This window comes from Haemorhous mexicanus, chromosome 14, assembly GCF_027477595.1.
Source record: "Haemorhous mexicanus isolate bHaeMex1 chromosome 14, bHaeMex1.pri, whole genome shotgun sequence".
NCBI classification, from domain to species: Eukaryota; Metazoa; Chordata; class Aves; order Passeriformes; family Fringillidae; genus Haemorhous; species Haemorhous mexicanus.
In genome coordinates, this window is record NC_082354.1 from 13,719,176 (window position 1) to 13,744,492 (window position 25,317).

At 48.2% G+C, this 25,317-nt stretch overlaps 1 protein-coding gene across 1 annotated transcript in view; it reads right to left on the reverse strand.

Annotated features, from left to right (window-relative positions):
* GPC4 (glypican 4) overlaps positions 1–24,929 on the reverse strand; it is a 68,473-nt gene extending 43,544 nt beyond the window's left edge. The window contains exon 1 of the mRNA XM_059858966.1: positions 24,551–24,929. Coding sequence (XP_059714949.1) covers positions 24,551–24,911 — 361 coding nt within the window. The 5' untranslated portion in view covers positions 24,912–24,929. The remainder of the gene's footprint in view (positions 1–24,550) is intronic.
* Between the last annotated feature and the right edge of the window lie 388 nt (positions 24,930–25,317).

A 25,317-nucleotide genomic window follows, 5' to 3' on the forward strand; every position in this document is an offset into this window, starting at 1 on the left:
GTTTGTTTCTTTCTTTCTTGTTTTCTTTTTTCCCCTTCTGTGTAAAGCTGGTCTCAGAATTGCAGCAGGTTCCACAGTTCCTATTTTTGAATCCTGCAATAGAGAATTAATCTCTCTGGAAGTTAATTAACATGTCTCTTGTGTTCCAATTTATAGATTATGTTATTGTTTGTATAAAGCCTGAGATATTTTTTTAAATTTTATTTTAAGTCGAAAACAGGAAATTGTGGCTGAATTCCACGAGCTTTGTTTCTTATTTGAGGAATTAAAAACATCTTTAGGTTTTGGGGTTTTTAAAAAAAATTTTTGCTTGGGTCACAGCCGCCAGTTTGCATGCCTTTAGTGCTCTTACTGCTGTGGAACTCATGGAAATGGTAGCTCTGCTTTGTGTCATGGTTTTGCTTGTGCAAGCAGGAAAGCTTCACTTCTGTTGAGCCCCTGCATAGCTGATAATATTGGAAAGGGGGGGATGGATGTTCAGGGGGGTTTGGCCATAAAGCCACAGTTCCAGTGCCTTGGGACAGTGCTGCTTGCCTTGAAATGTGATTGCCTTGCCACCAGCTGGGAGAACAGTGGCTTCCCATGGTAGTGCAGCTCTTGGCTGAGGAGATCTGTCTCACGAAGTGCCTCCACAAAACCATGGATGTCTTACATCTTTCTGAGTTGCTTTTATAATTTTTAGGGTTATTTTTCCACATAAAGGATGATCCTCAGAATCACCAGGGTCATCCACTGCCAGATCTAGGACTTGCCAGTGGATGACCAGTCTGCTGGTGCTAGCACAAATAGGTGAGCCTGGGTGCCTCTCAACAAGAGCCTACTGTGTAGCTCTGAAATGTGTTTTTGTGCATTGACACAGGAATCAGCTGTGTTTGAAAAGGAAAAAATTACTGGAAAAGTGGTTGCCAGTGGCATATTCCTGCTTTTTTCCTGCCTGCCCACGTGTGGTGCCACCCAGCACTGGTGTGAGCATCCCTGGAGGTGCTTGGTGGAGGGTCTGAGGCATGCAGAGGGAGAGGGGCCAAAAGTAGAGGGGGAAAATGTTTAGAAGGAAAAATATTCCAATTTAAATGACATTGGTTGTGATGGAATCAGTTTTGGTCAGAGGCTGCTTTTTTTTGCAAATAGCCGAAAGCTTGAGGGGAAAAATAAATACAAACAAGCAGGTTTTCTGGCTTTGTTTTGCCTTCTTAGTGGGGGATTCGAGGGAAAAAAAAAAGCAAAGTCTCACAACAAAAGTGACTGTCTCCTAGCCAGATCTCTTCTATTTGCTGTTCCTTGTGCCTGAGACTTCAGTAATTCTGTGTGTTTGCTGTTCGAAATGGATTCTCTTCTCCTCCACCCCTTTTTCCCCCTTTAATTGCATGAAATTATACTTGGTGAGGTTTTTTGGATTACCCCAGTATAATCTGCTGACCAATCTCTGTTGAATTTTGAAGTCTGCTGGCTGTATGCAACTTCTTTTTCCTGTGACTTTTACCCTTAGGTAAAGGTTAGAGTTACTGACTGCAGGTACTGGGCTTTTTACATGTTCTTTGGTAGATGGTAGAGGGGCTCAGTCATCCTGGAGGGGGGTTGATCTATTATCTGTATCCAACCTCCTCACCATAGAAGTGAGAAAAAAAATAACAATAATTTTCAGCATACCTTGTCCCTTGTATAACACCACTCACTTAATGTGTGTAGGCAGACATGCTATGAGAACTATTTCATGCCTAAAGAATTTAGTGATAATAAAGAGAATTTGCATTTCCTAAGTTCTCACTCAGAGATACCATGGAGGTATGGTTTTGGTTTTGTTTTTTTAATTAAGTAACAACTCTTGGTTTCCATTGAAGGTTTTGGTCTTAGCTAGAGCCAGGGAGAATCCTCTAGTCAGCCAGAGTTATTTCCTTTTCAGATTTGCTTAAATAATAAGTTTAATTATGTAATATTCTAATATTCTTTTTTCCCCCTCACCTTATTTGTATATTCAGGTCTTTGTGTGGTTTCTCTCTCTTTTGATGTTTGCAGAAATGTATTATCTTCATCTGTCTGGTTAGTGTTTGGTATGCCACTAATTGACTCAATATCCTGTTTGCTGGAATGAAAGCAGGCTCTATCATGGCATATTTTTCCAGGGTGTAAAACCTTGCAGTATTCAGGCCACCCTGTCGGGTAGGAAATTGTTGGCTGTGCTGTGGAAATGAAGCAGGGATGGTATTTTTCCTCAGGTGAGCAGGGTTTCAGCTCCTAATGAACTCTATAAACCTCACTGAAGGCAAGATCCTGCATCCTCCTTGCTTAGACATCTCCTGCAAAGAGCAAAGTCACCAGCCCAGATGTGCTGTAGAGAGTTTTTGGGTTTGGTCCTTGGGGTCTTCCACATGAACCTCTCCCACTGCCCCAACCTCAATTTGAGAGCTGGGCAGGAGGGGATCTCAGTTGACCAATGATGCTTCTCTGGGCTGCTGTGGAGAGCAGAAACAGATCTTTGTCTTTTGTTTGGGGCTGAAGAGCTGGGTTAGGAGTGTGGGAACGGCTCTCCTGGTCTATCCCTGCCTAGGAGGGATGTTCCAAAATCACTCTGGTTGACCTCAGCAGACAGCATTTACCCAGACTTGGTCCTTCAGGGACTGCCTCTGTCATCAGGTCCAGGATGAGCTTTGCAGTGGTTATTTGGACCTGGGTGGGTGGATGCAAGAGCCCTCTTTGTGTCCTAAGTTGCTCTTTCCAGTAGAAAATTAAGTTTCTTAATGTGCATTTGGCTTAATGTACACACATGGATATAAATCTCTCTTGTTCTCTCCACTCCCTGACCCTCTTAGCAGTAAATTTGGGAACCCAAAGCTGTCAACAAAGCAAAATGGAAAAATAGAAGCCAGACAGACCTCGGTTGTATACGATATTTTAAGTAACTGTAGGTACGCGCTATGGAAATAATTAGGATTATTTGTTGTGTTGAAGGGAGGTATGTCACTGAGGTATTGTGTGCACTGCCATTCCCGTGCCTGCAAGATGGATTAGCAGCTGAGTTAACAGATGCAGTAAAGCTCAACTGAAAATAGTTCACTGTTGTTAAGCGTAGGTGAAAGGGCTTTGGTTTGGGTATCAAAGAGTGTATTTTGACTGCTTGACAAGATTAAAAAAAAAAAAAAAATCATTTCAGTATTATAAGCTTTCTCTGTGAGTCTGGGGAATTTTTTTGTGCCATTAGAGTAATCAGCAAAAAACTGAAATGCACATTGATTAATAACCTAAGTGGAAGTGCAGGGAAAACAAGTGGCTTTAACATTAATAAGGCAAATAAACCATTTATATAAAACGGTTGCTAATTGGGTGGGATGTTAAATGTGGTGCATGCTGGCACATGGTGCTAAACTGTGGTACTTCCAGTCAGCTTTGGGAGCTGACTACAGGGTGAAGACGTCTCCTTGCTTAAAAAATCTTGGGTGGTTGGAAAAAAAGGTTCAGGTGGGGATGAGAATCCATGATGGTAGAATCCAGGACCAAGATCTTCTGTCACTCTGAAAGGGCTGAAGCCCCATGCCTGGGTGGAGAGTGGTGCTGGCTGTTGACCATCATGGTGAGGACCTGAGTTAGGGAATATGGGGCATGCTCACTCTTCTGGTGCCTTTCAGGGGTGAGATCCCAGCAGAGTTACTAATGCTCTGAGGAGGGAAGAAAGGAAAGCTGACTCTGGTTGCATAAACCTTTAGAATGGGAAATAATTCACGTTGGAAAATGGGGTATGTTATTTAGTGTCTGGTGACAGATGTAGGGAGGCTGCTGCACAGAGTGCATCACCTGGAAGTGTGTAGTTGAAGTAAGGGTTTGGGGTGGTTCTAACACCATGCACTCAGGAGCACTGGGGGAAGTACAGCTCCAGATGTGCCAGCCTGGTTTGCCCTACTCTGATCAGAGGGTGCCAGCAGCTCTGCATCATTTTCAGGATGTGAGCATAGGATTCTAACTCTGCTGCCCTTGGTGGATGTGTCACCACTGTTAGCAGGACCTCAATGCTGTTTTACATCCCTTCCTTCCTGGCACGCGACCATCTCCACAGGAGTATTCTCTCCAGTAAGATAAACAAAAGGCCAACAGCAGCACAGCTTTAAAGCAAGTGGAGAACACTGACCACCCAGTGAAAAAGGAGAGCTCTGATAAGAGGCATCAACTAAAAATTCAAGTTTGTTGCTTCTGCCAGGAAGAAAGCATATCTTGAAGCAGTGTGTGTGTGTGTGTCTATGTGTGTGTGCGTGACAGTCAAGGAGGAGGTGGCAGGGCTGCTTTGAGAGTGGCAGTACCCCAGAGACGGGTATTTTTTCCTCCCTTTGGAGAAAAAACCTATTTTCTCCATTTGCAAGAGTATTGCCTGCTTGGGACTTTTGGAGTCAGGACTTAGTACTTGTGGTAACTGGAAATATAAACAAAAAGATGACAATGTTTAAGGGTTCAGGAGTGGCAAAGACCAACTGTAATCTAACAGTTGGGAAATCAGGCACCTCCCCTGTCTCTGCACACCCCCAGTGTCACCAACGGCACCTCTGCACGGGACAGAAAACTGAGCTTTGAACTGCTTCAATCAGGAACAGCTAAAACCCAAGGCAGAACGAGTTTGCTTGGGCAACTTGTCCAACCACACCTGCTGAGAATCACAGGCCCCTGCTGCCCCCAGACCCTGTCCAGCAGACCCCACTCTGATCCCCTCCCTTGGCACAAAGCAGATAAACAGGGGTTTGCCCAGAGGGTCCTGCAGCCTTGAAGGGCATCATCTCTCCATCTCTGGCTGGGACATATGCAAACTTCACTTTCTTCCAGGCAGGGACAGATCTTCCCCAAAGCACAGAAATACAATGTGAATAACTCCTTCTGGTCTGCCTGCCCTCTAGTACCACTTGATGATGGATGGTTTGCTCCAGACAGCATTTCACACACTGTGGCTTGCTAAGGACCAAGCCTGAGGGCTTTTGCTTCTTCAATCCCCCCTTATTCAAGCTTGGAGATACCCATGGCCTTTCTGCAAGACCTGATAACCAGCCTGACCTACGAGGGGAGGCATGGTCCTCTAAACACCTCCAACAGCATTCAAAACAAACTGGTAGCATGCAGAGGCCTTCAGCAGGAGCCTCCTGCCAGCCCCAGGGGGACACTCAGGGGACATCAGCTCCGTGCACAGAGCAAGAGCTGAGCAGAGCCAGCAAAAACAACGAGGCACGGCCAGAACCAGCCTTTGGGAGGATGCTTCCCACCAACTCCAGAAATACTTGCTCCAACAGCCTTAAAGTTTTTAAGGGAGAAGTCAACTTTTTTATTTCCATTTCCAATCCACCTATTTTCCAATTCCACCATGCAGCAACTAAACCAACCAAAACCTACCTGAGGCCCTCCTAACTCCCAGCCTTCCCCCCTCACAGAACAGAGCCGCTCCCTACACGGCCACATCCTGCCGCCCCTCGTAGGACAATTAGCCTTAATCCTCGTTAGTTCTGTACGTTTCCTTTAAATCCTGTTACCGCATTCCTCCGTGCAGTGGAGCGCGGCTCAGGCGGCCTCCCCCGGCCTCCTCCGCGGCGGTGCCGGTGACCCCGCGGTGCCTCCCGGCTCCTGACCCGCCCGAGCTCCGCGGCTCCCGAGGGCCGCTCCGCTCCCGGACTAATCTATCTTCGCTGATTAGTTCTTAATCAGGAAGGCAGACGTGAACAAAGGGTGCGGATGAAAAGAGAAGCAGGGAGGGAGGGGGTTTAAATAGGAGAAAAAACAAAGGTTTTCTTCAAGGAACGGTTCCCCTTTGCTGCTTTAGGAGGCAGCTCTGAAAACCCGGTCCAAAAGCGGCGTTTGAAGTCGAGCTACTTTCATATTTATAACGTTTGAGTCACTCCAGAAAACCTACGCCAAAGCAGACCGAGTTGGACTACTAGAGTCATTTATTTTGGAAGTTTATCCAAGCCTTGGTTAAAGATAAGCAATGTGCCTGGATGTGGAAGAACATCAGAGCCAGGCTACCAGAGCAGCGGGGAGCTTCCACCCCCTTTGATAGCACCAAGGCATGAGATGGTATCGGTACAACCCAAAATGTTCTTATTCCTTCCTGGAGAGGCAGGGGAAGGCCTGGGAAGTTCTTGTTTGTCCTTGGGAGGCATTCCTGCCATGCTAATGTTATGCAAAGATTCAGCTTAGAAATCTCAGGCACAATCAAGGCATTTAGACCTGGCTCATTAATGGCCAACAGTTAATAGGCTGGAGCTGTAATTCCTCTGTCTGGGGACTTGAGGGTTTTTAAGCCAAATCCATAAAAAAAAAAAAAAAAAAAATATATATATACACACACACACACATACATACATACTATATATATATATATATATATATTACAGCTACACTGTTGATCTCTTACTGAAGATAGGAAGCACCTCTCTGTCCAAAACACTCTGACACTCTGAAAAACAAAAGTAAGCCCAGACTTTTTCAGGTCTCCACTGATTTTCAAAGCCAGTAAGTGCATCGGTCTTCCTAAATCTGGGAAAAAAACTGGGAAATCAGCAGCACATCTTACCACTAAGTACATGCCCAAGCAAAATTCTCCACAAAGCAAAAGTTTAACACAATGTAATTACCTCAAAAGCAGCACCCGAATGTCACAATTACGAATCAGTCTTTGGAGCTTGCAACCCTTCTTTCAATTCAAAGTTTAAGGCAACACCAAAAACCAGGGTCTTTCTTGTGAAAAACTGATCTGCAAACACATGGTCAACATATTGCCAAATTGGAGAGACACCTCAAAAGAGTGACAACGCGAACTTTTGGGACTTCAAATAAACAAATTTGAACTAATCAATCTGGAAAGTCTGTTTTCTATTTGTGGCTTTGGGTTTGCTGTTTCATGTTTCTTTCTTTGTCTTTGCTGTTTGTTTGCTTTCAATTACACAGGCCCCTCCTTATCCTAACCTCTGAATCTCCCTGTGCTGTGCCAGCCGGGGGGCAAGCAGCAAGGCACCGTGGAATATCACATTCTGGAATATCAAATGTGAGCTAGAGGATGAGCCAGAAGAGGCTCCTTCTTCAAAGGCTGGTGGTTTTGCTCTCAAATCAGCTTTTTTTTGGTGCATCCCCTCCACACAAAGGTATGGTACCGGTAGTTTGGTGACTGTTCCTCTGCAGTATTTGCTGTTTCACAGGTCATCAGGAGGTAGCAAGCAAAACTTACCAGATGTGGCTTTTATCACCTCAAGTGGAGCTATTTTCTTTATAGGAACCCTGGTTTTTAAGGTTTTATCAGATCACTGCGATTAGAAAAGCCTCACTTACACGCTCAAAAGCTCCTATAAAACCTGTAGTTCAAGGTTTATTTGGTCTAGGTGGTTTTCAACTTGGAGGAATGACTTGCAGACACAAGTAATTTGTCCTGTAAGCTTTGACTGACCAGTTGCAAAGTACGCTCAAACTGCGCCTGCCTCCTGAGAAAAATTCCATCAACTCACTGACCAAAAGATGTTCTGTTAAGAATATTTTAAAAAAAGAGGGAAAAGAAGGGGGAAAAAGGGCTTGCAGCAAAAAGGAAGTTTCAATTACTTTGTGAAATCAAGCAGAAAAATTAAGATCCAAGCAAACTTTATTAGCTCTGACAAGCAAATGCCGATGCCTTTGTTTCCTATGTGCGCAAAACTTTTACTAAGGAGGGGTGTGTGTGGTTTCGGCTTTGATTTTTCTTCTTTTTTAAGCCACAGAAATATGCCTTTTTTTTTTTTTTTTTTTTAATACAACATGCTTTGCTACAACTGGGTTTCGTAACTATATTCGAAGGAGGGAACCGGCACAGAGCTATCACAAAGCAGCTGATCCTTCTCTACGCATCCACCGACATTTCCATGTGTCAATAGTACTTCACAACCACACTTATCTATGTGAAAACCCACATTAATAAGCCCTTCTGCCTGCAGAGCATGCCAAGCAGAGTAACAGTGCAGATAATATAAGAACTTAGAGCAGGTTAAGAGACTGCACAAAGAAAATACACAAAAGGCCAGATTTTTCAAATTAATTTTGCATCCACACATTTTTCAAGGCAGTTTGGCTCCTATTAAGTATTTTATATTCAGTTTGTAGTCTGCAGTCTGGGGGCGACTGGAGGGGTCTGTGGGAGCACAGAAATACTCTGAAGGTTGCAATGTGGGGAGCTGTGTTTCCCTTAAAACCAAGTTTTAGGCTCACAAAGTAAGTTTGAGAGAGCTGTGCTGCCACTGCCCCACTCAGGCCCTGCACTGCTCCTGCTGAACAAACCATCACCTCTGCCAAACCCCCCCCAGCTTCCAGGCCCCCGAGGCCGGGTGGGCTGCAAGTTGGTGGAGCAGTTATTTCCACCGCCTCAAGGACCAGAAAGTCTCATTTGCTTAGAAAATAAAACTCAGTCCAAGAGCAGGTCCTGGGCAGACATAAATGAGACTTCAGTTCTAAGTGGAAAGTTTTCCACAAGACATTTTCATAGCAACACAGAGACTGTTTTGGCACCAGAGGGAAGGCAGAGCACTTGTGCTGCTCCACAATTCCAGCTCCCTGGTTTTCTCCCCAGTTTAGCTCAGCACAGGATGACCTTCTCAGCCCAGACATGGGGAATGTCCCTTCCACAATGAGCAGTTCGGGGCCAAATATTCCAGCTGAGCAGCTCCACTGCAGAGTAGCTTTCCAGGAGTCTGGAAGAACCACTGCCACCACCCCAGAAATGCCTCTCCAGAGCATCACAGCCACAACTCAGTTTTGAGGAACCCTTGCTACATCTCAGTACACAGCTGCACACTGTGCACACCCAATAAAGCAGCAAGCTTCTGGAATGCTGCATTTTCCAGCCTTGCCCACAAAGTCACACAAAGGTCTTTCTTGCTTCATCAGTGACCCCAGGGATTGCTGTCAACCCCTTGATCCAGCCTGTCTTCCTAGGAAGAAAGGTGATGCTGTTCTGCCCCAGGTCTTCACTCTGCTGCTCATGACTGTACGAACAGCTGGATCAGAAAGAGCCACCAATTAAAGGGGTTTCAGAAATAATTAGCTCACATCAATCTGATGCAAAGCAGGGTTGGGGAAACAAGCTCAGATGAAGGGCTCTGGGAGGGATAGCTAGCAGAACTTGATCTTGCAGCAGCTCTTCCACTGCAGATGCAGGACCAAGGCACAGATCTGTGCTTCTCAGCTCATCCCTTCCCTCAGTCAGAGCTCCCAGGGGCTAACTGGGACATGCAATAGGCTCTCTGTGGCTATCAGGCTATCTTGGCTTGCCAGGCCATCAGAAGAAAGGCATGGGAAATTAATGAGCAATCTGTGAATCTGATATTGCACAGGCCAAAAAAAAAAAAAAAAAAATTAAAAAAAACCATACACTGCTGCATAGAGCAGGACACCACAATTTAATAGGACTTTCAAATTTATAGGTTAAAAAACTCACACCACGTGTTTCTGAAGAAGGCAGGAAAGAACACGTAGCTCAAAGGGGATGCCAGCACTGAAAACGAGGAGGTGGGTCAGGTTTAAATCTAAACAGGCCCACCACACATCCATCCTAGGGCCACTGTTTATAATCAGAGAAAGGCAACTTTATACACAAAGATCACAGACTAGTGGTTCCTGGCTGTTCCCAGGGAAGAAAAAGCTGCTTTTCAGCTGAACTTTCCGAGAACTGTTCATGTAAATAAGACAAACCTCCAGAAATGCACATGGTCAAGGCTGAAGCAACACATGGAGAAAGGCAAATAAGCAGCACAACAGGAGGCAGGGGACGTCCAGTGCCAAAAAACCAAGGTGCTACTTGCCCAGGACCTTTGAAACTCCCTAAAACTGGGCCACCATACAGAGGGAGGGTGTCAGTGAAAATCCTTCCTCCAGCTAGAGGCACAGCTACAGATTCAATGCTCCTGAAAGGAAAAAAAAAGGGATGGTGCCTGGAGAGGCAAGAGGCACCAACCCCAAGCACAGGGCAGGACATTTGCCCAGAGATGCCAATAGTGGGGTCACTGCCTCCTCCCCAGGGAGCAGCAGCACTGGGACAGGAGCACAGCCTGTGCCCCAGTGATGTTCAGAACCATCTCCTACATCTCCCACCTCCCCACTTTATCTCCCCTTGGACAAAACAGCTCAGAGCTAAGCCCACAGCCGAGTTTGTAAATAAGATTTTCTAACCTGCAAAACGTGCTTTTAAGCCCTTGACTGCTACTCCCACCAAGTGTTACTTTTCCAACAGCCAGGTATCCGTTGCAGAAGCCACCCAGCTCACACAAGCACTGCACTGTGTTCTGCTAGCACAACACGACCTACGTCCAAAAACCCATCCCGCTGCTGAAACAGACTCCCAATGTATTCCAGGCTGGAACCACCAGCCTGCCAGTGTTTGTGGAAAAGGCGAGGCTCAGCAGTTTAACCTACCCCGGGTGAGGCGAGAAGGGGGGAGGAAGAGAGGGGAAGAAAGGATTAAGATAAGGATATCACAAAATTAGGAATTCCTCCTTCTCCCCCTCTCCAGAATGCCCGCTATCTTGCCCGCTCTGCTCGGGGCAGCTGTGAACACCAGCCTTATCTGCCACCAGCTTCACACAGGCACTCCTCCTCCTTGCCACAGCACAGAGAAATCCCAACATCCCTGCAACAATTCCCTAGCCAATTTCTATGCTGCCCCCTTTGTTTGCGCAGATCCCTCCCAGGAGGGACAGCAGCATCTCAGATGACAACTGGAGAATGCAGGAGGCCACTTCAACCTTTGAAAATTAAAGCTTTTTGAGTTCCCTAACCCTCCTCCTAAACACATTCACAGTGTAAGCATGTGCCTTCTCATTGCTGCTCCACATGGGAACATGGCACAGGGTCACATTTTCGTAGGTATTTTGGAAGAATCAAGTTTGGGAGACACCACAGCCCTGGTGTTGCACAGACTGTCCACCTGCAGACCCCAACTTTGATCCCCTCTCTTGAACAGCAGCTGGGCTTGTGCAAACAGCTTTGGTGGGATGGGAAAACAACGCACTGGGCTGAGAGCACCCAACTGCACCAGGGGACAATTGCACTGAGCTTTTGCTGGCAGGCAGTGAAGGGGTTTATTTTGTCTCTTTATGCACAGCCCTGAGCAACCTGGGGGGAGCAGGGAGTGCAAACAGGACCTTTGCCATCCACCTCCCGTTGACATCCAGCAGCAGGAAGGTAAACAGCCCTGGCACTGTGAGCCCCAGGGAAGAGGATGGCTGATTAGAAGGATGGGATGGATTTACCAGTTGTGTTAGTCTTTCTGAAGCAGGAAGAGGAGCTCCCCTCCCTCCCCACAGCCACTGCTGTGTCCTGGCTCCCTCCATCAGCAGAAATACTCCATGAAATAAAGTTTGCTGCTAAAAAAGTCTGGAGGAGTGATGGGCAGCCCCTGCAATGGGGAGGCACTGAGCAACTCGCCAGCTACGTGGGGAGATCCTGGCAGGGCTGAGACAAGGCTTTGGCAGGAGGGCTGCCCTCTGTGGCAAATCCACGTGGGCTGGGTGTCTCCAGTGGGTGACACTGAGCTGTGACCAGAGCAGCTTCCTGCTGCGGGGATGGACCCGTCCTGGGGATGCACCCAGACCAAACAGGCCAAGCAGCAGCCAGACAAGGGCCTGCAGCAAAGCTCTGATGGCCAAGCTGGTTCAAAGCCATGTGCCTGGGGCTCAGCCAAGGAGATAAATGCAGGGAGCACAAAGGACACAGAGGGCAGAAAACCAGGAGCCAGAAACTATCCCATGAGAGACCAAGTGCTGGCTACCACCCAGTCAGTGTTTCTGTCCAAAGGCCAAGACTTACTTTTCTTTCTAAATACTACCCCTCCTGCTTAAAATAGAAAATAAAAAACAATAGAAATAAAGTTCCCTGTCCTTACACCACCAAAGGAAGAGGCAGGAATGGGAGAAGTGTAGCCCTCCAGCCTGGACACCCTTGGACAAAAGTCCAAGCTAACACTTAAGCCTTGAAGCTTCAATTGAGCCCCCCGTAAGAATATTTCCAAGACTGCCACAGGCTTAGGGACAGCTCCCCTCCTGCTCTTGTGCTATTTTCAAACAATGACATTTCTTCCAAAACAAAGTGTTTTGCAATCCTTGAGCAATTCTTTCCTTTTCCAATAAAAAGTGAAATTCTCTTCATTCTCAGCCAGTTGGGACTCTCAACCACAGGCACAACCACCAGCTCCAAATCCATCCACCCTGCAGATGGCCATGTCACAGCCTCAGCCCAGGCTCCTGCACTGCACTGGCTCCAGTCAGGTCTTGCTGCACCACTGCTCACAGAAGACTGGGAAAGGTTAAAATTTAACTTGGAACTCCTTCCCTAAACTGCCTGGCTTGTCTTCTGAACCTCCCTCCTGTAATTGAGGGATTTCACTTAATCTATTTAACTTCCAAGTGTGCTCCTTCTGCCATAACTTGTTTCCCCAAAAAGAAATTGCTTAATGTCTTCCAATATTTATATATATATATATAACTGAAAATCCATGGAGTTCAATATGACCTATTTCTCATAGCAATATAAGTATTTCCAGGTCCTAGCAAAGGCACAGTAAAAGTAGCTCTACAGCAAAATGAAACTGAAGCCAATAAAGAGATTTGATTTGAAAGAAATTAATATGAATCAAATCCAAGGCAACGGATTTCATGGCACAATCTGCCTATGTTAACTGCCCAGTAGTCTCCCAGAATGCCAGTCCAAAGGCAACACACAGTAAAATTTATATTCTGTGGTCACTCAGACAGACATCTGGTGCAAAGGCTTGCACTTTAAAATAAAAACCCATTGAAAGCACTTCTTAAAGAGCTTTGCAGTTTAAAAACAACACCTAGGAACTATGTGGGACTGAGCAATTTAATCCCAAAAGAAACATGGGCAGTGTCAGTGCTCATCCCTGGATTCAGCTGGGAGAATACAAGGGGTTAAACATGTGGTGGGCTCTTGCAGCAGGAGCATGAAGGGCCTATTTAAAAAGAAGAACCAGAAATAAGGAATTTTGCCAGTTTTTACCCCTGATAAATCCGCATTCCAGTCTGTCAGCTATCTTGTTATCCCCAGAGCTGCTGAAGTGTCTTTGGCTGTAACTATGCATGACTCCAGCTTTGAGTAATGGAAATAAAGTATGTGCATTGCGACTGCAGCGTTCCTTTCCCAACCCCAGAAAAAGAAAGGCAGAGCAGGAGGAGATCCTAGAAAAGCTCAGGAATTTTGTACAGAGAAGTTGGAAAGCTGTTCACACCCTACATCAGCTGCCCACTGCACCAAACCCGGCTGGGGAGAGATGCCTACAGTTTGTAGAGGAGATGCCAAGTTTTAGCCTAACACAGCAGCTCTTACTGTCTGCAATAACAAACAAATAAATACTCTTCCAGATTCACAAGTCCAGTTTAGCTGGCAATTCATAGTCAGCAAACATTTGGAAGCAGTATTGTAAAATTAAACAAAGCTATCATTTACAGGAAACCCTGCCTCGAGTACAAATTATAGAGTTGTTAAGTTTATCTGGGAATGCCTTGCCCCTGAGTGCTGTATAATTATTCCTAAATCTTTCAGGAAAGAATGCAAATATTTTCAAGCCGTAATTCATTGACAAGGAGGAAGTCTCATTTAACCTTTTGCGCATATTTTGATACCTAGAAATTAACCCCTACTTTCCACAACTATTTTCCAGGATCCTACTGAGCCAGTCGGGTAGCAAGTGGACCCACAGCCCTCGTTTTGGCCAGGCTGGACAGGAGCACCAGGCTCGCCTGGCATCCTTGCCCACTCCCAGACTGCCTCAACAGCAGCTTCAGGGCTGGTTTGGAGCAGCACCATGCCAGCCAGGCTGCTCCCCTCACAGAGCTTTCCCCATAAGGCAGGCTGCTGAAAAGGCTGGCTGTTCTTACAGGAGTTACAGCAAGAAGAGGTATAAAGGAGCCTTTAGTAATGCAGAGGGCTGAGTTATGTGGAGTTTTCACTAGCAAGGTGCCTGCACCAGGATCTCTTTGGTGGGCTGGATTCAACAGGGCTGAGCAGCCCTGAGCCCCATCTCTTCCAGCCTCCTCTACCCACCAAGCCACAGCTCCTCAACCAGCCCCAATTAACTCATGTTGATTAGCAGAAGCCATAGGGCCAAAAGCAGTCACACCTTTCCCAGCCCCCCACAAAAGTGTTTTGTTTTGGAAAGGAGAAGAAGCTCAACTCATCCTCTGCTCAGGACCCTCCAGCATCCAGACCTTAATCTACCAGTGGCAACAAACTGAGATATACATCTAAAGAAACAGTCACTTGCAGCCAAAGGGGAGAGAGCATGCATCCCCAGGACACCTGCAAAGCCACACATACAGACCCCACACTCCCCATGGCACCCCTGGGTGAGCACCCACTGCTCCATGGGGACCCATTCTGCTCCAGCCCAGTGCTGTGCCAGGGTCAGCCACATCCTCCAGCTCTGAGACCCTCATGAACCCACTACTATGCTACAAATGAAAAAAACCCACCCAACCAAACAACAGCCAGCCTTACCTTTTCAAAGGCAGCACTCACGCTATTGTATTTTCCTCCAAGTGACATTATTAATTCAGAAGAGCTCAGCAGTGGGTGTTATCCCCTGGTGCTCACAGCAGCTCCTGGGCACAGCAGCTGGGTGCTGCAGGAGGCAGGCACCTGCAGCCTGGGAGCATCACCACCGTTCAAGTTACTCAGACATGGAATGCTAACAAGGTCAGGCTGCAGCAGTGACAGACCAACATCCATGATGCACATCCACTGTCACAGATCAGTGCTTCTGATATGGTGGCACTGGGAGAAAAAAGGACCTGGCTTCTTCCTCTGGGTGGAAGCAGGTCAGTGTATTCCCTCCCTCAGAAGCAGGTAAGCCCAAGAATTTTCAGTACGAAGATGAGAGAACCTCACGCAAAATAGATTTAAACCCAACTCCGCCAAGATGCCAGGATGCTCCAAACCACTGTGATGAAGCTCCAAACCACCACCTGGGTCCCAGCAGTACAAAACCTCTTCACCTCCTCTCCTTTCCAGTGAGCAGCTGTGAGCTTTCTTCCATGCCTGGAGCCGGGGAAGGGAGGCCAGGCAGGCACAGAGCCCTTGCTTGCACTCCCTCCTCATCCCACTGCCATGCTCGGGGAGCAGGGAGGCAGGAGCATGTAAAACCAAACCAGTGAGCATTGCACTGGAAGAAAGCAATCTCATTATGAGAGCTAATGAAAGCGAACCACAATTATTATGTAAACAGCGCTGAATCATTAGCAGACGCTATTAAAGCCATTTTTCCCCCCACCGAGAAGAAAAGCATATTGCCCTATGGCACCCTCAGTTCTGTCTCCAAACGGAGCCAAAACTCAGGAGGAAGCCTGTTTGTTTTCATCCAGACCAAACTAAACCAGCAGCACCACTCTGACCCCTGATCTGCATGCCGGGTGTTTGCCAGCTGCTCCCAGTGCCTCTGCCCAGGCAAAGGGGCAGGGGCACTACTGCCTCACTGCCTTGGCTCACCAGGCATCCTGTGCTCCCCCAGGACTGGCCACCACACTTTAGAAACCCTAGGGTTGGCAGGTACACAAAAAAAAAAGTCCAGCCTGCACTATTCAGAGCAAAGGCAAAGCCTGCCTGAGTGCCCATACATAGCTGGCAAGGGATTCATTTTCCATCAGGCTTGTAATTGTGCCCGTTTCTTTGATCACATAAATGCTCTGTCCCTCCCATGGGAATGGGCCAAGGAAAGTCAAGGATGGTGCAGGAGGTTATTTATCCCCCTTACTGCATGTCTCTCCCTATCACTAATTTCTTTCCAATAGCAGCACTCACCACAACTGGGTGAAGCTGCTTGCTCTTTAATCTTCCATGGGGCAAAGTTACCTTTAAAACAAACAAACAAGCCAGCTCCCTTACACAGAGGACACTGCCAGCCAGTTGGCTATAAAGACACTCAAACAAGATCCTCATGTTTGTAGGAGAAGCAAAAAACTGTGTTTCAGCCCAGTAAAAATCCTGTCTCCATCTTTATGTTCCAAGAATGCTGAATCAAAACAGGCTCAACTCTTTAAAAAGAGGAGAGTACAAAGAAGCAAAAAGTTTGTATTAAAACCCATGTAATCTTTTTTAAACACCATTATTAGAACCTGTAGTACCAGCCAAGAGTGATTTATCACCCCCTGTCATCACAGCCTGCAACAGAGAGCTTTTTATACCAAACTGTCAATGCTACAAAGCTAAAGCCCCAGCTCATAATTTCTTAAAGCTGGTCCTCTGCTGCCAGCAAATCCCCTAAACCCCGGGATTTGGGGGTCCAGAGCACTGCTGCTTCTCCATCAGTACCATGCAGAGCGATGTGACCCAACCCAGAGCATCCAGCACAGGTTCTGCACTGTGCTCCCGAGCAGGAGGATGTTATAAGTCAGTGTAGGTAAACAAATTACCCAGGGTTATTTCAGCTTCTTTCAAAAGGAAAGTCAACGGGCCATAAAGGCTTTAACTGCATTTTCCAATGCAAGAAGGGACGGACCTTGAGGTGCCTGGTTTTCACAAGGCAAGCGGTCAGAGCTCTCTGAAAACCAGACACCCTGACATTTGGGGTTTTCCTGTGAAGTTGTTACTCTAACACACCCCAAATCACCAGTAATTTCTAGAATAGCAATACAAACCACAAGAGGTTAAACTGACTGCACATTACTTAAACTAACCTAAGGCTGACCCCTGGAAAGGAACAGCTATTGGATGTTGTGGTTCTGTAGAAACTCAATTACCAAAGCCAATTTCCTATGAGCATTTTTAAAAAAGGAAAAAGAAGGAAAAAAAAAAAAAGGCAGCAACAATGCTGACAATGTGTAAGGGCCACATATTTTCACCTCCTGAAAGCTGCAGCCTCGCCTGTATAAGAACTGCTCCTATTCCCACAAAAATGTTCAAACATATTTCAAACATTTCATCATTGTTTGCTCCCATCTGAATTTGCTTAAAATCCAGAAAATTCTCAGCTTCAAAATTGGAAACATTAAGAGAAATACTCCTTCAAAATCCTTTGCTCAGGGTAGCCCCTCTCCACCATCCACGTACCTTTCCAACACCAAAGCTTGCAGAGAAAGAAGTGCCTCACAGGGAACTCCCACAAATCCAAGGCCATCAGCCATTGGTTATGTAAGCCACAGAAAATATGAGTAGAAAGACAGGAAACTAAAAGATTTTATTTCCCTGCTTAGAAGATGGACAACAAAAAAAGTATTTCTAAGAATGTTTTCAGGGAGGTGGGGAATCTGACAATGCTTACACTGGGGAAGAGCTTACTGTAGTTCTAATTTCACATTAAAATCAACACTGAGTAGCCCTTAATTAAGATTGATCCCACCAGCTGGTATCCCCACACACACTTCTTGAGCACCATCTCCATCCTTTCAAGCATTTTGCCAGTGAGGTGATGCACTGCTGCCCTTGAGGAACATCACCCCATCCCACCTCCCTCCTCTCCCAGGACCCACAGAGACATGAGAGGTGACAGACTGCAAGGCACAAACTAGCAGGGAAGATAATTGTGCCAACCATGGCCACTTTCAAACAGAAAACACCAGCCTAAGAAAACTTCCACAGCCACATCCTCACGGGGCAAGGCCTGCCAACAGCCCACACTGCTGCCACCAGCTCTGCACACATAAAGCCTCCAACACTTTCTCACCAGGTTCCCTCTTCCCAACATGCTATTTTTATCTGAGCACCTTTCCCGGACCAGAAAGATGTAAACAAGAAGAAAATTCTCTGGCACAAACATGGTGCTTCGGCCACAGCCTCTGCACACTGCACGGGCAAAGAAAAACACAAAATCTCTCCTAGAAAGGCAAAATAGTTTCATGAAACACTTCTTCAATAAACCAGGAAGCAGGTAAGACAGGCTACAACAAAGAAGTAATCTCTTTTAATTAAAAATCTTGGCAATTAAAAAAAAGAATACACACAGCAGCTTTCTTCCTGAGATGCACAAACCCCAGTGAAGAGCACACACTGCACCTTTCAGGGCACCAGAGGGGTTTGCCATGGGGCATCTTGGAGCACACAAGGTAATTTAGGGAAAAAGAGGGAAACTTACTGGGTCCTCACATTGCTTAGCAATGGGAGAAGGAAGTTATCTTCATAATCTCAAAAGAAAGAGAAAGCAGGAGGAATGTGAGGAATGCAGGGAGGTTATTGCCCGGGAGACTGGGACTGGCAGCTCACTCTCAGCCTGGCCGCCGGCGAGGAGACACATCCTGACCTCTCTGGCTAGCAAGAATGTCCATCCCCCCACCAAAAAAAAAAAAAAAAAAAAAAAAAAAAAAAAAAAAAAAAAGGCAGAACAAAAGCAAGTAATAAAGAATTTTGCAGCAGACTGAATAATCCTGATGCTCTATCCTGGTGCTGCCCACACCTGCAGGAGATGTCACGGACTGAGCCTGTGCAACTCAACGCACATGCACATCCACAGAAGTCCCTGGTGAGTCCATGGAAACAGCCAGATGTGAAGGGGACAGGAGATGAGAACCACACATCTGACACCTCTTGAGAAGCACTGTCAGTCGTTCCTCAGCCATGCAGGCTCCAGGGTTGGCAACCCATTACACAGAACCAGGATAGTGGGGTCTGCACAAGCCACCATCCAACACCAAGAGCAGGCTAAGGCATCACAGACCTCACCACAGACATCACCACCCCAAGGAACTGGGACCTTTCCAGCCTGCTGACAGAGGTCCCAGCCCCATCGGGCAGATGCTGCCTGCTCCTCCAAGATAGAAAATGCTCATCTGGAAGCTTCTCCCATCAGAGCCATCTCACACAGCAGTGATGCTTCATCCTGAACTTCCTTGGCTCCACAGGTACCAAGGAAATACCGCGGCAGAGGGGAGATGCAAAGACCCAAAACAGCGCCTTGCTGTCGTGTTGGCCATGCGCTGCTGCTGTTTCAGTATGAATAAAAAGCCTGTTGACATACGAAAGCCACAGAAAATCTCCCTGAAACTACAAAACAGTACTGAAAACATTGTGCAGCTCAGGCCTTCTGCACAATGTACACACGCCTATTCAGCCTCTTAAAAAACAGCTACATGTCTAAGGAAACATCTGATAATTAAGGCAATTTTAACAATAGATAATAATTTGCCTATGAATTGTATGGAATGTAATGACTGCTTATTCTGGCAGAAAAAACAGAACTTTCTATGAAGTGCCTGCCAAGGAAAACGATACTCCCACTCAGCCCGGACCACTGCGAGCAGTTGCTGCTAACCACATGCTTCATGCTGCCGGCTGCTAGGACACGGAGCGCCGCTGCAGCCGAACAAAACCCCGCGCTGCACCTTGGCAGGGAGAGGGAAAGAAAGCCGCGTCCCGGCGAGCGGCGGCCGAGCCGCGCTCGGAGCCGTGACTCAGCCGGGAGCCGCCGCCAGCCCCTGCCAGCCCTGCCGAGCCGCCAGCGCTCCTCGGTGGCCTGCGGGCAACTCGCACGCTGCCAGCTCCCCCCTCCCGCTGCTCCCAGTTGCTAAATGACATTAGAAGCGGCTAAAAATACTTCAAGCGATTCTGTCGTTTAGTTTTCCGTGCCAGCCAACTTGTGCTGGCCGCGGGGATGTTCTCTCCAGTGGTTGCTTCCCCAGCCACGGGTGGCCAGGTAATCAGTTCAGGTAATCAGGAGAAACCCTCCTGCCTGCCAAGAACCACTGCCTTCGCTGGACAGCAGTCATGGCAAGTAGGTACAGCTGGAGGCCAGGTCACTCCACACCTTCAAACAGACCTCAAGGATGACCAGGTGTTATCTGGTACTTCTCATAGCACAGCAAGTCCAGAGCTGCCTCCTGCAAACCGACTGCAACAGGCTCAGCACTGCCAGACAGCCGAGTAACACTGGCCTGGAGGGGATCCAGAAACCCCTTCTCAGCTGGAAGAGGCCACATGGAAGAGAAGCATGTGAAAAACTAAAGAAGCATTTGCTGGACTTGACATGTAAAACAATGGGCTGGTGTTGGCTGCAGTAGAGTTAATTTTCTTCACAGTGGTTACTATGGGACTGTGTTCTGGATTTGTGCTGAGCGTAGGGTTGATAATACAGAAAAGTTTTTGTTATTGCTGAGCTGGGCTTACACACAGCCAAAAAAGTATTTTCTGCTTCTTGTACTGATATGCTGAGGAGGAAGTTGGAGGAAGAGACACAGCTGGGACAGGTGACCCCAACTGACCAAAGAGAGATTCCAGACCATATGACATCATGGTCAGTCTATAAAGTGGGGGGAAGAAGGAGAAAGGGGAGGACATTTGGAGTGATTGTGTTTGTCTTCCCAAGTCACTGTTACATCTGATGGGGCCCTGCTTTCCTGGGATGGCTGAACACCTGCCTGCCCAAGGAAACACTGAATTCCTCACTTTGCTTGCATGCTCAGCTTTTGCTTTCCCTGTTGAACTGTCTTTTTATCAACCCATAAGTTTCCCACCTTTTACCCTTTTGGTCCTCTCCCTAATCCTTTTGGTAGGTAAGTGAACGAGTGCCTATGTGAGGTTTGGCTGCTGGCTGGGGTTAAACCCCAACAAACAGCAGTGCAAACAAAGCAGCCATCCTGACTGACCAAGGGCAGGACACAAGGATGCAGCACCTACTGACAGCCATAAATACACCGGGGACAAGTGAGCAGCAGGACATCAGGGCACACCGCCCACAGTCACTTTGGGCAAGGTCCCAAAGTCCAAAAATCAAGGGTCAACTGATTTCCTCTGCCATGGAGAAAGAACTGCTCTCATAAATAAATGCAGCTATTCAATTAATTTGGTTTAAACAGAGATTAATTACACTGAACACTTCACTAAGACTGAACAGAGTGCTGCTTGCACCCAGCAAAGGCAGGCTCCAGGTTTAATCTGTGCTCTCCACCACTGCCAGAAGAGCAGTGCCCATGAGAGCAGGGATGCCACGGCTGAAGGAATTTTGCCAGTTAACTGGCTACATTTTCCACCAACAGGCAAGATGGTTTTGGGTTTTTTTTCTCCTTTTCAGTCCAGGAAAAGAAACATCTAGTTCTTCCAATTAGCAGGAAAAGGGAAGGAATTTCCGTCTGTTTAACACCTGAGGGCAAGAAGCAGCCTTTTGAAAGAAAGGTTGGGTGGGGGGTTTTTGTTTTTTAAATCTCAGCCACCTACTGTGGGTCTCCAGATGCCACAGCACCAGCTCACTTTGCATTTCATTCTGCAGCCCCAGCAGACCAACCAGGGTAAGCAGCCCCTTCAGATGGTCAATCCGGGGAGTTTAGCCCCATCAGGACAGCTTGGAGACACATGGGATCCATAAGGAACATTCTGGGTAGAGTTTGAAGAAAGTCAGTGGCTCCAGGACCCAGAACTTCCCAAGATGTGACCCGTCCTTGGGAAACTGTCAAAGTCATCTTAAAAGCAGTCAGAGGCTGGTGCTCTGCCCACACCACCTACTATCTACATGCTATCAAGAGTCAGGTTTCACAAACCAACTATGTAGACATCAGGTCTACGAAAGCACTGACCTCTCGAGCAACAGCAAGATTGCATCTCACCACTGCCAGGAGCTTTGCCACACACACATCACCGGGCTAGAGGGGCAGCAGCCACTCAGGAACACTCAGGTACAAAGCAGCACCAAAGGGCCACGGATTATTAAAAGCTTCCACGCAGATTTACAGCAGTAGTCTGTGTTTATACCTCTAACACCAAAGAGACATAAAAGGAAACAAGTTCTCTATGTCCCACACCACAAATAACCCATTTTACACCTCTTATCAAGCAAGCAGTGAGTTGACCAGCTGTGCATTTCTTTCAGAAATGCCTAGGTACTTCAGCAAGCTATAGCCTGCTATTTATGCAAACTCTAATTAGGTCCTAAACCTCGTCTAAATAAATATTAAAGTGAACTCCTGGGTAATTATGGTGAAGGAGCAGCCTTTTAATGCCACTGAAATAGCAATGATACAGATAAAACGCCTGCTGGAATGGGCATTTCCTTGAAAGAAAAAAGTTTGCATAACTGCTGCTCCAAAAGAAAATAATGTGGCCAAAAAATCCAAGTGAGATGCTATAAAACCCCAAAAGACTCCCACGGCCTTCCAGTGAGGATGAGTTTCACTTGCTGCCACAGAGCCCAGTGCAGGGACACATCTGCCTGCACCACACAGCTGCTTCACTTTTCAATTCAAGGCCAACATTTTGTAGGATCAGTAATCCCCAACAGCAAAGAAATCACTACACTTACAGAAACAAATCTGCCACAGCTTTTAGGACACCTTTTCACAAAGTTGCTAGGAAGTTTCTGTCTGCACTGTGATCTAAAGCATCTTGCTAAGACGATGTGAGAATAAAGCATAATCTATCAAATCACTACAAAAATCTAACAAAGAAGTTGATGCACTTCAGACATGAACAACCATGTGTCCACACATCATTCCATCAGCATTCATGTGTCCACACGAGCTTCCATTCAGCCCACTGAAGCCTCCCCAAGCTGTCCTCCACCAGGTTAGTGAGCAGAGAGGTGCCACCAAGCAGAAAACACCAGTTTCCACCATCACCCCAGTGGGATACTTGGCCAAGCACATGGCTCATTCCCTCACACGCATTTATCACGTTCCCACCGATAGCCAGGCGCCCAGGTAACGGCCTGTCCAAACCACTCACTCCCCTGATGGAAAACACGCCACTTATCACCTGAAACACCAGCTGAAATCAAAGCTTTGGCAAGTGACTCTTTTCTGGAGACACAATACACACCACAGACCTCTCACCCTGGTGCCAGACCTCAGCCTCCAGCTTTATCACCTGGCCCACGGGACTGCAGTGCCCTGTGCTGATCCCAGAGGTGAAGTTCTCCACTCTGAGAAAGCTCAACGCCAGCAGTGGGACTGGTGGTTACATCTGCCTACACCACATGAGCAGCAAGAGGGGAGATCCGGAGCCTCTAAAAGCAACCCACGCCAAAACCACACGAATTCACAGGGGGAATGTGAAACTGCAGCAGGTGTAGCACCCCACTCCAGGTTTAATTTTAAATTCAGCCACACTTGAGGTACACCACACTTGAAAGCTGTACACAGCATGCCTCCTTTAAAGACTTCCACCGCCCTCTCTGAAATACCCCACAGGATTACATTTAAAACACAACTTTGCAAGACCTGTTGCTTTCCAAGCAAGGCCAGACACAGACTCCCTGTGCCCCTGGAACAGCAACATAACCCAGGCGGTACTTTCAGCATGTCACTGCAGAAAGCCCTTCTTTTGTCAAATAATCTTACCTTGCTCATCACTTTTCTCAAACAGACAACAGCTTTAGAGCTTCAAATGGAAGCCCTGTCAGCATGATCTACTCCTGACATTCTCCAAAGCTCACCGAGTCATCTTAAACAATAATATATAAAATAAGGACTAGATCAAACCTTCCCAATACTGGACTTAAGGGGAAGTCTGCTCACGTTCTAATCCTACACTGATGAGGGCTGGACTCAAATGCAAGACTATTTATTAGAGACCATTTTACAAAGCAGGCAGAATGAAGGGGCGAGAGTATTTTAACTGCAACCAGTCAGACGTTTCTCATTAAAATATTTCTTGGAGAAGTAAACGGGCCTGCAATTTTATTCAAACAGATGTAGGCTAAATGCATATCATTAGTCTGACAATACAAAAGCACAAGCGACTGAAATGATTTCAATTTTGTCAGTGAAAAGGATAATGTATGCATATCTGGAGGGCACACCAATGGTAAAGATTACCCCCAGCTTCTATCTGAGCCGTCTAAAGGTATTTACTTGGGGTCTGTCTGTGTTGTGACAGTGTCCCAGACCGAAATGAATGCCTCCAACACTCCACATTTTTGAGCCATTCAGTCATGCATTTTTGTTATTGTTGAAAGTAGTGCGAAATTGCAGTGCATGAGCTGGAGTCCTTGGTGGTCTCCGAGGATTCCAGCTAAAAAGGCACTTCCTTTGTTCCGCGGAGAATGCGGTCCAGTAGGTCATTCAGAAGGGGAAATAAAAGCAGCGGCCCTGGGAGGGAGATGAAGGATGAAACAAAAAGAATAAAATGTTTTGGGTGTGAGCACATTAGCTACCATTTCCTACTGCTGCCGGCTGCGAGCACTCCTGTCCCTAGGATGCGCAAGTACCTCGGGACGAAGGTTGAAGGAAGGAAGAAAGAAAGAAAAAGAGGGGAAAAAAAAAAAAAAGAAAGAAAGAAAAAAAAGAAGCCATGTCTCAGTCCCTCCGCTAGCAGCCGCCGGGCACCGGGGCGGGACGGGCCGCCCGCTCCCCGCCGGGGCGAGCGGCGACCCAAGGGCAGGAGCGCCCGCGCCGCCGCCGCCGAGCCGGGAGCGGGGCCGGCAACAGGCGCGGTCCGGCCCGGCACGGGGGGCGGGCAGCCGCGCCGGGACCCTCCGCGCGGGATGGGCGCCGAGCTCCGCGGAGCCGAACCGAACCGCGCCGAGCCGGGCAGCGCGCCCCGAGCCGAGCTCCGGGCCCCGCGCCGGAGGGAGCCGGGACCGCGCACCCCGCGCTCCGCGGGGCCGAGCCGAGCGCGCACAAAGGCGGCAGCGACGATCGCGACTCACCGCTGATCTCGTGGCTGGGCGCCTCGCTCTGGCTGAAGCCCTTGGCGGCGTAGAGCCTCCGCACTTCGGAGCAACTTTTGGCGCGGGGCTCGGCGGCCAGCAGCAGCGGCAGGCTGAGGGCGGCCAGCGCGCACAGGAGGGGCGGCAGGCAGCCGCGCCGCCGCGGCATGGTGCGGGCGGGCAGGGGCCGCCGCGGCCGGGCGAGCGCGCCCCGAGGCTGGAGCCGGCGCTCCGCCGAGCCTGCCCCGCCGCGCCCCGCAGCAGCCGCGCCCGCTGCCCTGCGCCCCGCTCCGCTGCGACTCCGCTCCGCTGGCCCGGCGTGCGGCGGCGCTCCGCGAACTTGGCCCGGCAGGAAGCACATGGGGTGGTGGTGGAGGAGGAGGAGGAGGTGGAGGGAGGCGGGGAGGGCGGCAGCCAAGCAGGATCGCGCAGGGCCGGGACAAGCCTCTGCAGCCCCCGGGAAAATCAGGAGCTGGGATCCGCCCGCCCAGCGAGGCGGAGCGGAGCCCGGGGCTGCTCGCCCGGTCGGCCCCGCGCGGGCGCTCCCTCCCGCGGAGAGCCCCGGCTCTGCCCTCCACGGGCACCCCCGGCCGGAGCCGGGCTGGCAGCGATCGGCCCGACAGTTCCCACCTGGCACCCACGCTCCCGCCCAGGCCGGCTCCGAATGCCCCGCGAGGGAAAGAGAGAGTCCCCGGAAGGGCTGGAAAGGCTGGCTTTGCTCTGCCTCCTGAACTGGAGCTGTAGTTGGTTCAGCTCTGCCCCAGGTT